Here is a 15,762-nt window from a genome sequence, read left to right on the forward strand (position 1 = left end):
CAGGCCCCCTGCTTTGGGGGGCCTTATGAGGCCTAGGGCAGCCTCGGAGACTAATGGGACCTGGTGCCAGCAGTAGGAGGTCTGGCCTGCCCTTGCACTCACCAGCAGCTGTGGAAAATGGAGTGGTTTAGCTGCAGCCAGCACCACTGCCCTGGTTGGTCATTGGAGGGACTCTGGGGCAACGGGTGGAACTTGCCTCCACACTCATCAGTGGAGGGAAGGGACGGGAGCTGGAGGACCAGAGCTGACTAAGGGCAGGTCTCTCCACTTCCACTGGGTAGTGCGGGGGTGGGGGGCAGGGGTGACCCTGCTGCCGGAGCCAGGCACCCGTCTAGTTCCCTGGGCCATGTTGCTTGGGAGAGGGGACTTTGCGGAAGAGGTAAGGTGGGAGCACAGCAGGGGTAGGGAGGGGTTGGCAAAGGGGTGGGTGTTTGGGGGAGAGGGGCAGGGCAGGGATGGGAAGGGCTAGGGTGGTGCAGAGAGGACTCTCATGGGGGGGTCACATAGTCACTGCTCCCATCCCCCCCCCGTGTCCCTCTCCAGCATTTGCCAGTGGTGATTGCTTTAACTTAGACATAAAAGTAGACTCCAAATCCAAATAAATGTCAGATGCAAGTCTGAACATCAGGTCCCACAGATGGACACAATGCTGTTCTTGGTGAGACAGTAGAGCGGTGGCATTGGTGTTCTGTATAACAGGCTGACTTTCATTTTTCATATATGTTGAGAGAGTTTGAGCCATGGGAATTCTCATTGTTTCTTTTATTCCTGTAGAGTTAGGAGTACAGAACAAAGTGCATGGGATACACACACAAACACGCACACAGCCTTTTTTTTTTTTTGCAGTGGGACCTTTATCATATAAGCAGCTTACGTTTGTGATAGTAATGCTGCGCTCCTAAACTGTTTGGGTGTGTCCAGTCCTTGTCTTATGTCAGGAGAAGGAAGTACTAACTAGGCACTTTTGTAGTTGAGATACTGAATGCTTTGGCTGGAGTCTTTCTGCAAGTCTTCCTTTCTTTCCTTCTTTGCTATTAAATAGGAGACATTTCAGGCAATAATATTAAATACATGATACACCACTGAGCTTCGCAACATATCGCTATGGCAGTGCTGGGAGCGATGGACACAAGTAAGTCTGGAAGCATTAGCAATATTTTTGTAAATTGAGCTTTAAATGCTGCATGCAGTGGTCAGATTCCCCACTACCTGCAAAGTTCTTTTACATCTGAGTTGCTACTGTAACATGAAGATGTTTAAATAATTGCCACGATTATAGTTTGGAAATAAGTATTTTGTCTGAACAAGGTCGTCTCTTGTTTCTGACCCAGATTTAATGTTGCTTCTCCAGTTCCCAATCTGTGCCTCTTCAGAGCTGAGTGACGTTAACCCCTCCCCCTGGGCAGTCCAGCCTTTCTTTTTATATATCTGTGGCCCAACTGAGTTCAGATGGTGTGTTTGCAGGACTGTGTGCATGTCTGTCTGTATGAGATGAGCTGGAGACATGATGCTGGGTTGTTCCAAGTGGCTTTAATCAGCAGCCCATTAGGGGAGAATGGAAAACTTCTGGCAGGATAAAAACTGAGTAAGTAAACATAACTTTGAACTCGAGTCAGACCAAAACAAACCTAAAGGAAAGTCTTCATAAAAGGCTGTCAGATTCCAGATAAATGCTCCCCGAGAGCAGTGCAGGCTGACAGGAAAATGGCAATTTAAAAAGGACTGCAACAAAGGAAACAGTAAAAACAAAGTGGGGATTGAAAATGTAATAGAAAAAAATAATCAAATGATTGCTCGCAAAGTCTGGACAGTCTCTTCAGCCTTGCAAGGCACATGTTAGGTTTTACTTACTGCTTCCTTAGATGTTATTGTCTGCTTGCAGTTTCTTCTGCAGAGATGCAGTAAAGATTCCTGCTTCTCAGCTGGTCTTTTCTGCAAACTAGAGAAAGGCTAAGTCTGGCAGGTTAATGTGACAATTGCTGTTTGTTTGTTTTGCACAGGTTGGACTCTCCTTTATGAAGAGCTCTTTGCTTTTTGGACCTATGACTTCTTGCTGGGTACCATGGGGGAGTTCAGCAGCAGAAATGGGAAGAACTTGAATTAGTTGGGGTAAAACGCTCCTTCGTCTTTTTTATGCCAATGGAAAGTGGCTGCTGTGAATGTTCCTGTAATGTGGAAGAGGGCAAAGTGAGAAAGCAAAGTCATCATGGTTTGTAGGCAGGTTCTCTCTTGCCGTAGGCTCTGTCGCCCTCGGCCCTTCCTCCTTGTGCTGCTGGTGGCTGTTTATCTTTTCTACCAGACCCTGACACCTATCAGGACTAAAAGATTCTTTCTGGCAGTTGTTAACGGGATTTCCGCAAACAAACTACCTGAGACGCAGCCATGGAGATCCAAGGAGGTCTCTTCGAGGAGCAATCATTGTGTCCTCCTCTCCAGTAATACACAAACAGCCAAAAAGGTAAGTCAACCATATGAGTGTGCTGCAATAATTGCGTGGGACATATCCAGCAGGACCCGTTATGTCCAACTAAACTGGACATTGTGTTTAAAGTGTTTACAAATAAGCATGACAATGTTGACAATGAAATACTTGTAAACACAGCCCATTAACTAGTTCCTCATCACACTGATACTGTCAAATGAATCCCTAAATGCTTGGATTAAATTGATTTCATTATTTTTTGACTGCATGGAAACTTTGGTCCCAGTCCTCTTGAAGCTGTGCAGCATGTATGTTCTTTAGACCTTAGAAATGGTCAGGAACTTTACAGTAAACACATGTAAGTTAAATGCCCCTAAGACATTATAAAAATGGCTGAGGTTGTTAATTACCATAAACTCTTTTTCTTAGACATTTATTAGCACTGAGAATGTAGCTGTTCTGTTCAGAAGTTATCTGCTGGTGCTTTTTGAACGTTTCTGGGATTTCCCTGAAAAGCTAAAATAAACTGCGTATCTGAAACTACTTTCCTTGTTTTCAAATCATCTGGATGTTCCTTACTGGGAAATCTTGTGAATGGCTAATTTCTCTTTGTTCTTATGTTACTTGATCACATGTTTATGTTGTATAGGCTGGCCATACGTGATCTCAGCTGAAAGGTTGAGAAGTGAACATTAGACAAATGCAGGCCCTGGTACTTTTTATTTTATTTTATTTTATTTTTATTTTATTTTATTTTTGTATCTGGCTTGTCAGGTGGTCCAGACTATGCTGTTGTAAATTAGCAGTAGCAAAATTATATTAGGTTTTGTTGAATCCTGGAAGGTGCTGGCAATAGTTTAGGGTGGATTTTGCTGTGAAATTATCATTAAGGCAGCATGCAGAGTACAAATGGAAACTTTTAATGACTGTAAACATTATTCTGTGATGTAGCTGTTGGGTGGCTTCTGCATAAAGCAGTTCAGACCTTTAAAAAGAAAAGCTATTATTTAGAAGCGCTTTCATTGGTTTGCTTACTTGGGCTTTAGTCTGAACGGTCAAAAGAATTGACTTTAGGACAGCAGTAGTAAAATGCATCTGTTGTGCCAATTAAAAATAGAGATGGCCCAATAACTTTTGTGTGAACCTTTAACTCACATTCTTGGCGGAATGTTCAGATTTATTTTTCAGTTGTTAGTTTAGCTATTGCTCATGGTTTATGGAAATCTAGTCCAGATTTTAAGTGCCATAATTTTATATATTAGTTGAATTTTAACTTCTCACCCTAGGTTTTCTTCAGTTGCACAACAAATACAATTAAATGTATAAAGGAAATCAGTATATCTTGTAATGTCTTTGTGTCATCTTCTGTTGTGACACATTTCATGATGATGTATTTATTTTTTTTGATCGCTGTATGTATAAATGCTGAAGAGCTTTTTATACTAAGAAGGTTAATATTTGTAAGAGCTGGCTGAGCAACTGTGAAACTTGGTTATGTGTTTGACTGACACTTCCTTTCCTGTTTTGTTTGACTGAACATGTAAACTTAGAAGTGACTTCTGTGTTTGGGCTTTTTGGGTTGAGGGAGAAGTTTACACTGTTACAATATGCTGCATTTGTTATCTTTTCATATGCATACGTTCAGTATGTGCATGCAGTATCCACATCTCTCTAATTTATTTGTGCCTCTATTAACTCTCATAGAAATGTTTTTAAAGCATGTGCTGTTTTAACATGTGTTCTCCTTGTTATTCAGAAGAACGCCCACCGCTTATTGGATGCACATCTAAAAGGTTCTCTCGTGAGCCCTGTGGAATGAAATATCTTGCATGTGTGGTGGATATCCTCATTTATCATTTTATCTTTAGACTATTCAATTAAGAGACTAGGAACAATGAAATCAGCCTTCCCCAAAAATCTGTCATTGTGCTTCTGTAGTGCATACACAAATGTGGACACATTTTTAGCTTAGGGCAAATTGTGATGGATGTACTTTTACATTGGTGGTATCAAATGCAAATTTGTTATTCTTGCAATGCTACACTGATTTATTAAACTTTGTACGTGTGTGTGTACCCCGGTAGTTAAAGTTGCTAACCAGTTTCAATTAAATTCTCCTTTGCCTCTTTTTTTTTTCCCCTCGTGAATAGAGATGGGCTAACAATGCAAAATATTGTGTACATGCTCAATTGCATTGATTAATTAACGTCAGTTGCGTGCACTTATTGTGAATACTCTAGCAAGTGAACTTATTGACAAGAATCTCATGTTCACTAAAATGGCAATTTTCAGCAAATATTGCAAGGAGAATCCTTCATGGATTTCATGCATATAAAACTGAAAGCAAATAAAATCCATGCCTGTGGTGTTGTCCTTTAAATAACAGCAGCTGTTTCTGAAGCATGTGGGATCAGAAAGCATCTTGTGTTGTGCTGTGGAATCTCCCCTGGCTAGCTTAGGAGCCGTGTAGATATCTTCCACAGATGCTGGTGCAGATGACCAGCTATACAACGACTGACTGCGACTGTGACTGAAGACAGATGACTGCCAAGGGACATGTTCAGTAACCACCACTGGTGCCCTCTCTGACAGACTCTGATTTTCTACAGCGTCACTTGAACTCGCACCAAGGAAGGTCATGGCTGGGGACTCAACCACTTTCCCCCCCGAGGCCAGAGGAGACCATCACCAGGACAGCGACTGACTGCATCCGTGACAAAGACAGACGACTGATGAGGGACATGGTCAGGGATCGCTCCCATTGCTTTCCTTGATGGATTAGACTCTGCTTTTATGAAACTTTTACTTGGACTCCCACCAAGGAGGGACAAGGCCAGAACTTCAACCACTTTTCCCCTGAGGCCTTGCTTCCCTCTCTGGTGACAGAGGAGACTGTCACCAGGACGGCAATGGATTACAGATGAACAGAAGGATGTGAGATGACCAACAAGGGACATGACTGAGGACAACGAGGGACTGTATCGGGGAATGATTAGAACCAGACTGACTGATGACACATACGCGCTGAGGGACGTGACAGGAGATGGTGAGGGACCGTATCTGGGGAAGCATTGGCTTCCATATCTGATGGACTAAGCTAAGTTTTTTTAAAAAAATCTTGAGACTTATCCCCAAGAGGGGTAAACTCCTGCAGTGAAGATATGTACTTTGGTTGACAGACTAAGAATCTACTATATGGATGTTTGCCCAGGGGATACTTATTGGTTTAAATGTAATCTTCCCACCACATATATCCAGGGCAAGGCGGGTTATGATGTGTGATTGTTAACTAAGTTCAGTGCTTGTTACTGCTGTAAGCCACCTCTGCACCGTGGATGACTTTATGTGTTTTATTTCTTACCCTGTGCAGTTTGGCTCTCCATTTGTTGTAAACATTCACTCAATAAAGCTCGTTAATTGTCTCACTTTTTTCATCCAGAAAAAACAGTTAATGTGGTGGTAGACCTGGGGGTGTCAGGTTGAGCCTGGGCTTGTTATTCCCTTCCCTGGACATTATAAAATAGCAGTGGTAAACATTCCATTTGGTTACTTATGACACCTACAGTGAAATGTTACCTTAATTTTTAGGTGTATAGAACACAAATGGCTTTCAGATGAAATTTGGTATTTGGTATTTTAAGAGCAAATTAGGGCAGATTTCTGGACACGTGCAGTTTTGCTGCTTGCATCTCAGAGATTAGAATCTCTCTCATTGTTCAAAGCTCTTGCTTCCAAAAATATGGATTAACATGATTCTACAAAGTTGATATGTCCATTTAATATAGAAATATGTCATTAAGCCCATGCAAGATTCACTGATTTGGAGTCACTACTGCCTGTCACTTGCCTAATGCAAAATATTTTTTTTTAATTGTCAAACACAGTCTGGAAAGCATGCAAGATTTCAAAGGTTAATTCTGCCAACCCATTTTCACAGGCACAATGAGCAAAATGTAGTACCTAGTTTTAGACACCAACCTTTGTAGCTGGGTTTTTGCCAGTGATGAGCACCCAAAGAGATGCCATGGATTTACGTGCTTACCTGTAGCTTTAGGAGACTAACTTCAAGAACTTATTTCTAAACCTCTTGCCCAGTCATATGTCGCAAGTTACCATAGCACTTTTCATTTTCAAAACCACTTAGACACGAAGATCAAGATGTTCAAAATGGATGCCTAAAATTAGATTTTTAAAACCATGGTTAGGCAGCTGCCTGATTTTCAGATTGTTATGTACCCTATAGTCCCTAACTTTTGGCTACTATTTTGGAATACAAGTTAAGCCTCTGAATTCTCTGCATCTGTGGTTCAGCAATATTTGTGGTCCAGCACGACCACTGACATTGCTGGAACAAAGAGCCATGGAGCTCTGAGAGTTGGGGGTTGGGAGATGTGGCACAGCAGTGTCTGGCTGCAGCTCTCAGGCCTGCTGTGGGATGCCCCTTCCCTAGCCCTGACTGTGGGCAATGGCTCTCTGGCCCTGGTCACAGCCTGATGCTCTCTGGTCATGGCTGTAGTCTGCTGCTGTGTTGCTTCAGTGGGGCTGGGGCACCGTGGGCCAGGGAGAAGGGCCCAGGGCCAGGAAGTGGCCAGTGGCCAGGAGGGGAGCCTGGGAGAGGAGCTGAAGGCCAGCAAGGCATTGATCTCCCTGGTCATGGACCACTGTGAGATAGGAAAGTGAGGCACAGCAAGACTAAGAAACTTTTCTAGTGTCACTAGGAAGTCTCAGAGGGGTAGCCGTGTTAGTCTGGATCTGTAGCAGCAACGAAGGGTCCTGTGGCACCTTATAGACTAACAGAGAAGTTTAGAACATGAGCTTTCGTGAGTTAATTCACTTCTTCAGATGCTGGTCCTGGAAATCTGCAAGGCCAGGTGTAAATAGGCCAGAGCAAGGCTGGGGATAACGAGGTTAGCTCAGTCAGGCAGGCTGAGTTGTATTGTCATCAGTAGATCTGGAGGTGTGAACTCCAAGAGAGGGGAAGCTGCTTTTGTATTTAGCCAGCCATTCACAGTCTTTGTTTAATCCTGAGCTGAGGGTATTGAATTTGCAGATGAATTGTAGCTCAGCAATTTCTCTTTGGAGTCTGTTCTTGAAATTTCTTTGCTGCAGGATAGCTACTTTTAAATCTGCTACTGTGTGTCCTGGGAGATTGAAGTGCTCTCCTATGGGTTTTTGTATATTGCCATTTCTGATGTCTGATTTGTGTGCATTTATTCTTTTACGTAGAGACTGTCCAGTTTGTCCGATGTCTGCCATGAGTGCTGGAATTAGAACTGTGAAGTTCTTGGCTTCCAGTCCTGTGCTCAGACCAACCCCACCTCCTGTGAAAAGTAACTGTACAGCTGAGTGTGTATGAAAATTGCCGTGCAGTGTTTATGTAAATCACCAGGGATTAGGTGTCAGGAGACTGAGGTGAAACTGGCCTTAGTACAGAAGGGCTGCACAAGAGCCTATATTTCATTTAAAGTCAGTGTCAAGGGCTTGAGAGGGATTCACGTGGCAAATAAGACCTTTTGGGGGTTAATTTGTCTTAAGTTGAATGTCTTAAGGACTAATGTTCAGTGTTTAACTATAACATACTTAGACAGAGGATCTTCTCTTTTCACAAAAAAAGTGAAAAACAATGTGGGAGAATGGAATTTATCCTACATGAAACCCAGGGTTAACCTCAGGCTAAGTCTGTACTAGGGAATAAAGTCAATTTCAGATATGCAATTCTAGTTATGGCATTTGTGTAGCTAACATTGATATATCAGAATTGACTTATTTCGCTCATATAGACCTAGTCTCTGTACTGTCCCGTTGACCTCCCTCACTCCTGGCGATAGCATGGAGTACAGGGGTCAACTGTTGACCCCAGAGAGATTGATTTTGGCACATCTTTACCAGACACACAAAATGGAACTGTGGAAGGTCGACCCTCACTGGGTCGATCCTCCTCTTAGTATAGGCAAGCCCTCGGAGCCTCTGTCAATGACGTAGATTTAACCAGTTAAATCCCTAGCCTTGAGGAAGGGAATTAAACCAATTCACCGTAATATAGCAATAAAACCTCTTCCTGCAATGTAGAATACAGAAATATTGGGGCAGTAAAACAAAGCTATTCTTACATAAATGAGGGGCGGAGTTGCGGTGGTGGCAGGCAGGCAGGAGACAAATTTTTTTGATCTCTTCTTAGTTTCATTGGTTTGGTCACATAGAAAGCGGAGAAACTTTGGGAGAGGACGCCCACAGCTAGAAAAGGAGGCAGAAAGTGGGTCTAATTTTGTGCAGTTGATACATACGACTACAGTAACCCTCGATTTAATGGACTAATGGGGGAGAGGGGTGTCCATTGAACCTGAAAGTCCATTAAATACGAGGGTTTACGACCACCCACTCCAGCCACGCTCCCCCAGCCCCCTCCCCGCAAAAATGTAGGTGACTCACCAGAACAGTTGCCATTGGAGAAGCCACTGAAGCCTGCTGCCACTGGCAGAAGAGCCTCTGGGGCCCACCGCCACATGTGGCTGGAGTGGCCTGAGCCTGCTGCCACATGGGGCTAGAGCAGCTGGAGCTCCTGCAGCTGGAATCACTAGAGTGGCTCCGCCACTGTGTGGGGCTGGAGGTGCCAGAGCCTGCTGCAGCAGGAGCTGCCAGCATGCTCTGCTGTGCAGGGCTTGAGCTACCAGAGCCCGCCGCCGCACACACCTCCCGCCAGTGGTGGGGCATGTGCACAAATGCCATCTGCCCATGTACGCTACTCAGCCCTGGTGGGAGAAGCACGTGGTGGCTCCGATGGTGGCAGTCCAGGCCACAGTGGAGGGTTCAGCAGTGGTGGCTTGGGTAAGTCGTCTTACTTTTAGGGGGGCTGGAGGGTGGGATTTAGGATTTTCCGGGCCCTATTTAAGCAGACGTGGAGAACAATGGGGCGGCTGGCAGATGTCCATTGTTCCTGAAGTCCGCTAAATCGGGGTCCGTAAAATTGAGGTTTTACTGTAGTTCTATTAAAATCCATGGAATGATTCATGAGATTGGGGTTTGACCTGTAGTCTGTCTGCTGTGTGGCACTGGAGTTTGGTTCCAAGAACCGTATACAATCATGAAGCAAGGGAGTTTTTAATGGTATACTTCCATCTTGCTGATCGACTGCAAGCAACTCAGGCTTTGCTTTTGTGGCTTATGATATCATCAGAAGCCAACTATCAAAATAAATCCCCATAATTTATGTGCCTGTTCTATATTTATTCAGCAAACAATGGAAAGCAGAATCACATTCCAACCATTTCACTCAAAAACCCACTCCTTCCTGAATGGGAAATCTCAGAGCGTATAAGCCAAAACATTTTAAATACTTTCCAAAAAGTGAAACAGGAAATTAACTTCTCCCTAGCAATGCGGGAAATGTTTGAACTGAAAGGTAAAATGAAATGCTAACAAGAACACTTTAGTAATGATATACACTGTGGGGTAAGTCAACAAAATGCACAGAAGACACCTTTGGAATCAAGGAAAACTTTCACCATACCATTGTAGAATGAGCATTTGGGGCATGAGAAACTAATTTAAAGTTTTCTGTTATTTATTGTTATGGTTTGTATTCTGGTAGTGCCTGGACCAAAGTTATGTTTACTTGGTGCTGTCTAAAAACCTAGATAGACCCATACTTAACACCGCTGTTTCTCTTCTAAATGAAAACAGTGCAATTTAGTTCTCTGCGTACCAGACTGTGTCCTTGAAAAAACTGTCATTGTTCACATAGGGCTTGATTACTATCACAGTTTGTTTCTTTTGAGCTGTTTTAGGGGCATAAAGGGCCCATAAAACCTATTTAACTGGGGGACATGAAACTGGCACAGGGGATCTTTGTCATCCCTCAGGCAGCATATCAGGCAAAAAGGCTACAGCAGTCAAGCTATTCCCAGTTGGTGAAACACTCCTGGGGCAACTAGATGCCAGCGAGAGCAAGCCTGAGGCTCCCTGTGGTTTACATTGTGGGGTAAAATGGCCAAAATCAGATAGTTAAAAAGATTGGGCTGCTTTTGGGTCCTGCACTGAAAGCAGCTGTGCCAGGGCTGAGAACTGGGGCCATTGTCTTCAGAAGAGACATTTAATTTGTTAAGATGAAGCAATGACCAGTGAAATTCTGTAGCAGCCATTCAAACTGTTTTTGCTTGTCTTCCAGACATGTCCAGTGCCTCAATATTTGTTACAAAATAGGTCAAGAATCTAAAAAACCTCCAGGGAAATGATTTCCCCTTTCAATTTTAAATATCCCTACTATTTTTTTTTTTGGCAAAAATGACAACAGTATTTATACAGTGTGTGAGTCAAATGCTTACTAGATTTCACATTTTAAACTGGAACAGCTTTAGGGTTATGTAAGCAAAAGAGAGCATCAGAGACCAGTACAATCTGTCATATTTTATACTAGCTTAATTTAAAAGTAGTCAAATCAATTCAAAGAAAATAAAAGATGAGGGATTTTCTCCAAGAGACAATTTCCACAGTCATTCTATAATACACATACAGCAGATGCTCATTTTACAATACAAAAATAATTGTGTCAATTAGTATTATGTAAAATTAGTTGATTTTGTAGTTCATTAACCCCCCCCAAGAAATTACTGAGATTTATAAAATTATGATTAGTGTAGAGAAAGTAGATGAGAAAGCGCTGCTTACTTCATCTTCTTAACATAAGAACTAGAGCTCACCAAATGAAATTAATAGGCAGCAGATTTAAAACAAATAATGGGAAGTATTTTTTCATGCAACACATATTCAGCTCCATGTAAAAGGATGTTATGAAGGCCTAGACTGTAACAGGGTTCAAAAAGGAATCAGATAAATTCTTAGAGAATAGGTGTGTGGATGGCTATTAACCGCAACAGGCAGGAGTGGTATCCCTAACTTCTTCTTCGAGTGTCCCCGTGGGTGCTCCACAATAGGTGACGGGCTTGCCCGGCGCCGCAGATCGGATCTTCCAAGCAGTTTCTGCCGGACCGCGCATGCGCCGGCGCGCGCCGCTCCCTTGCGCGCTCCTGGCCACGTGCGCGATCCGGTCCCCGCCAGTTCCTCTTAACTGCCGTCGGCTGCAGACGGAATCCGACTAGGCTAAGGCCAAATAGCGTATTCAACGACTTTATGTGTTTTTCTTTCAAAGTTTTTTCAGATACTTAGGCTACTATGAGTTAGCCGGTTGTTATTTTGCAAAAAAAAAAAAAAAAAAAAAAAAGAACAAACAACAACAAACAAACTACGAGCGGGACAGCTTCAGCCAGTCCCAGTAACAAGCGCCGGAGGCCAGGAGCTACGGCCATCAGCCCTCCTGCTGAGGCAGGCCATCGGACGGGGAAAACAGCACAAAGAAGGTGCTAAGTACCCACTTAATAAAACTCAAAGACTCACCAACAATGTCCTCTTCAGGCTTTAAAAAATGTGAGTCCTGCCGAGAGGCGATGCCAGTGTCCGATGGGCACAGCCTATGCATAAGGTGCCTGGGGCAGTCCCATGTGGCACAAAAATGTGCCTTCTGTGCAAAATTAACGACCAGAGCACGGAGAGACAGGGAGATGCGCATTAAAATGCTGCTTCTTGATAAGGCCCTCCAGCCAGACGTGCCAGAGCGGCCGCAGCAGGAGGGACCCTCCGGGGCCCTTAAAAGGAAAGCTGCCTCCTTCACTCCATCAGCGCAGAAACGGAGGAAAGTCTCTCCAGCCCGATCCCTGCCGGCAGCAACAGTGAGCGGGATGGGAGGAGCACGCAGCCCCCAGCCGCAGCAACAGCTGATCGGCGGCAGCACGGAGAGCCACGTGCAAACGGCTCAGCCTCCGATGATCAGCCAGCCGCCCCGCACCGCAGGCAGGGCGACGGCTAAACAAGCGCCGGCACCGGCGGCACCGCAGGCAGCGGCACCGACCCCGGCGGAACCGGCGGTGCAGAGCGCGCAGGCACGTAGCCTTCAGGCGCAGAAGGACACCGCACGTGCGGCACCGCCTTCGAGCGTGCCTAGCACGGTGCCGACGGGGCCGGGATCCCCCGTGCGTCAGGGGGCGGAGTCACCTCCTCCAGGGAGGGGGAAGGCTGCACACAAGAGGAGGCATTGCAGCCCCTCTCCGGACAGGGCTGTGGAGCTGTTTTCTCACAGCCCTCCGCTTACGTTGCAGACTCCAACCAGAAGGCAGGGGTTCCCCCTAGCCTACACGGAGCCCCCTTCTCCATTTTTGCAACCAGCCTCACCCTGGATGGCACCACCTTCACCCTTCCTGGGGTTTGAACCACTGGACTATTATGCGAAGTCGCTCTCTCCAGTGTCTCGACGATCTCCCTCCCCCAGACGCAGAGGGTACACACCAAGGGAGTGGTCTAGGTCACCCTCCCAAGAACAGTGCCTATACTGCCATGGTCGCCCCTACCACGCGGGGCATACACACCATCGGCAATCTACTAGGGAAAGATCCCCACAAACTATCTCGTACCCCCGAGGGCAATCGCGACCGGGGACAGAGACTCAAGCATCTCAAGGGGGACTGGTCATGGAACCCCGAGATTTTCCCTCGCAAACCTCTAGCGAGAGGGTGTACCATCACCAGCAGGAACCGGAAGGGTCCAGAGAGATGTACCCCAGCGGTTCCTCACTCTCTTCCCCGGACGAGGCTACGGCCCTGGGGGACGTCCATCCTACGGACGATCTCAAACAGTTTCAGGAGCTGTTTAAGAGGGTGGCCTTCACGCAAGGCATCCAGACAGCAGAGGTGCAAGAGAAACACCATAAGCTCCTCAAAAATTTGAGACCTCCGGCCTCTTCCAGAGTAGCAATACCGCTTGATGAAGTGATCTTAGAGTCCGCCACTACGATATGGCAGACCCCTGCAACTATTCCGCCTGTCCAAAAGAGAGCAGATAAGAAATACTTCGTGCCGGCGAAGGGCATGGAGTTCCTGTTTAGCCACCCACAGCCAAACTCCCTGGTGGTGGAGTCCTCGCAACAAAGATCAAAAACATCTCAATTTAAAACCGGGGGAACGGACAAAGATGCCAAGAAGCTAGAGCTGTTTGGCAGAAACGTCTACTCCTCCTCCACTTTAACGTTGCGAATGGCAAATTACGCAGCGCACTTAGCGAACCATAATTTTGACAACTATTCCAGGTTAACTTCCCTCATGGACTCGCTTCCAGAGGACAAAAAGCCGGTCCTCAAGGCCATAGTGCAAGAAGGCTACGCGGCTGCGAGGATGGGAGTTCAGATTGCTTTGGACGTTGCGGACACGGCAGCACATTCCACAGCAACTGCAGTGGTGATGCGAAGGGAGTCCTGGCTCCAGACCTCGGGTATACCGAGGGATCTGCAGGCGAAGATAGTTGACCTTCCCTTTGACTCGCAGAAGCTGTTTGCTGAATCAACTGACTCGGTCCTTCATTCCAGTAAAGATTCAAGAGCCACACTCAGGACCCTGGGGATTTACACCCCCCCATACACAAAGAAAAGGTACTACCCTCAGCAAAGGCGGTACCAGTACCAGCAACAGCGCCCCCAGTATCACAGGGGTTACGAGCAAGGGCGACATCAACAGCACCAGCAGTACAGAACTCCCAGGCGACGCTCACAACAGAGCCGGGCGTCCTCGGGGCAGGGCCAAAGGCCACAAGTTTGACATACAGATCCAGGGCTGCGCCATCACTACCATCGCACACGGTCATCCGAAGCAGCTATTTCACCATCGCCTCCGACCATTCTACGACCAGTGGCAAAGGATCACCACAGACAAATGGGTGCTGGAGATCATAGCCACGGGGTACGCCATCCCCTTCCAGTCGCTCCCACCATCATGACCTCCACCCAAGCCCCACCTCCAGGAGGCCTCCCACGTAGCGAGGCTCAGGCAGGAGGTGGACCATCTCATGCTCATAGGGGCGGTGGAAAGAGTGCCGGAGCAACTGCACGGGAAAGGGTTCTACTCCAGGTATTTCCTCACGGAGAAAAAGACAGGAGGCTGGAGGCCCAGTTTAGACCTTCGCGGCCTCAACAGGTACCTGCGCAAGCAACGTTTTCGGATGACCACGATCGCCTCCATCCTTACAGCTCTGGACGATGGAGACTGGTTCGCAGCCCTCGATTTACAAGATGCGTACTTCCACATAACCATCCATCCGGCTCACCGGCGATTCCTCCGGTTCATGGTGGGCAATGAACACTTCCAATACAAGGTCCTACCGTTTGGCCTCTCCTCGGCCCCCAGAGTCTTCACCAAGACCTTGGCAGTGGTGTCAGCCTACCTGCACAGACAGGGGGTATTCATTTTCCCGTATCTGGACGATTGCCTGCTCAAAGGGGCCTCGAAAGGAGAGGTTCTGCGCATGATACGCGTCACAGCAAACACGTTCTCCTCACTTGGCCTGGTTATCAATCTGGCAAAATCACAAATAGACCCCACACAGGACATAGAGTTCATAGGGGCTCGCATAAACTCGGTTGCAGCGAGAGTATACCTACCAGAGGCTCGCTTTCGAGCCATCGGTTCCCTCGTGCAAGTCATCACCTTCAGCCCTACGGTGCCGGTCTTGACGTGCCTGCACCTGCTGGGCCACATGGCAGCGGCGACGTTTGTAGTGCAGAACGCCAGGTTACACATGCGCAGCATGCAGCACTGGCTGGCGAGTGTATACAAACCGGCAGTACACACCGTTCACAAGGTGGTGTCGCCCACAGCCGGGGTGCACAAATCCCTGCAATGGTGGGTAAACCCCAGGAACTTGCTAACAGGGGTACCCTTCCACCAGCCGCAAATATCGTTTTTTCTCACTACAGATGCCTCCCTCATAGGGTGGGGAGCGCACATGGGCGAAGAGGTGACTCAAGGACTGTGGTCACCCACGGAACAGTCACTACACATCAACGTACTGGAGCTCAGAGCAGTGTTCAACGCCTGCAAACACTTTCGAGACCACATACAAGGCAAAGTCGTCGGGATCAGTACAGACAATACCTCCACCATGTTTTATATAAACAGGCAAGGAGGAGCTCGATCCCGTGCCTTATGCGCGGAAGCAATCCGCTTATGGAACTGGTGCATCACCCACGATATAATCTTGAAAGCCTCATACCTGCTGGGTGCGCACAACGTGAAGGCAGACCAGCTGAGCAGGCGTTTTGCGCTCACACACGAGTGGCAGATCCGTCCCGATCTGCTACGGTCGATTTTCCACGCATGGGGTTTTCCCCAAATAGATCTGTTTGCCACTCAGCACAACAAGCAGTGCCCACGATTCTGCTCCAGGGCAGGACTGGGATGGGGGTCCCTGGGGGACGCGTTTGCGATCCCGTGGGGGGGCCCCCTGCTTTATGCGTTTCCTCCCAC

The 15,762-nt window shown here is 46.7% G+C and overlaps 1 protein-coding gene across 1 annotated transcript in view; it reads left to right on the plus strand.

The window, feature by feature from the left end:
* Nucleotides 1-1,467: 1,467 nt before the first annotated feature.
* Nucleotides 1,468-15,762, plus strand: part of CPED1 (cadherin like and PC-esterase domain containing 1) — a 227,849-nt gene continuing 213,554 nt past the window's right edge. The window contains exons 1-2 of the mRNA XM_075015052.1: nucleotides 1,468-1,585; nucleotides 2,001-2,458. Of these exons, the coding sequence (XP_074871153.1) occupies nucleotides 2,207-2,458 (252 nt within the window). The 5' untranslated portion in view covers nucleotides 1,468-1,585; nucleotides 2,001-2,206. The remainder of the gene's footprint in view (nucleotides 1,586-2,000; nucleotides 2,459-15,762) is intronic.

This window comes from Carettochelys insculpta, chromosome 1 (assembly GCF_033958435.1).
Source record: "Carettochelys insculpta isolate YL-2023 chromosome 1, ASM3395843v1, whole genome shotgun sequence".
NCBI lineage: Eukaryota > Metazoa > Chordata > Testudines > Carettochelyidae > Carettochelys > Carettochelys insculpta.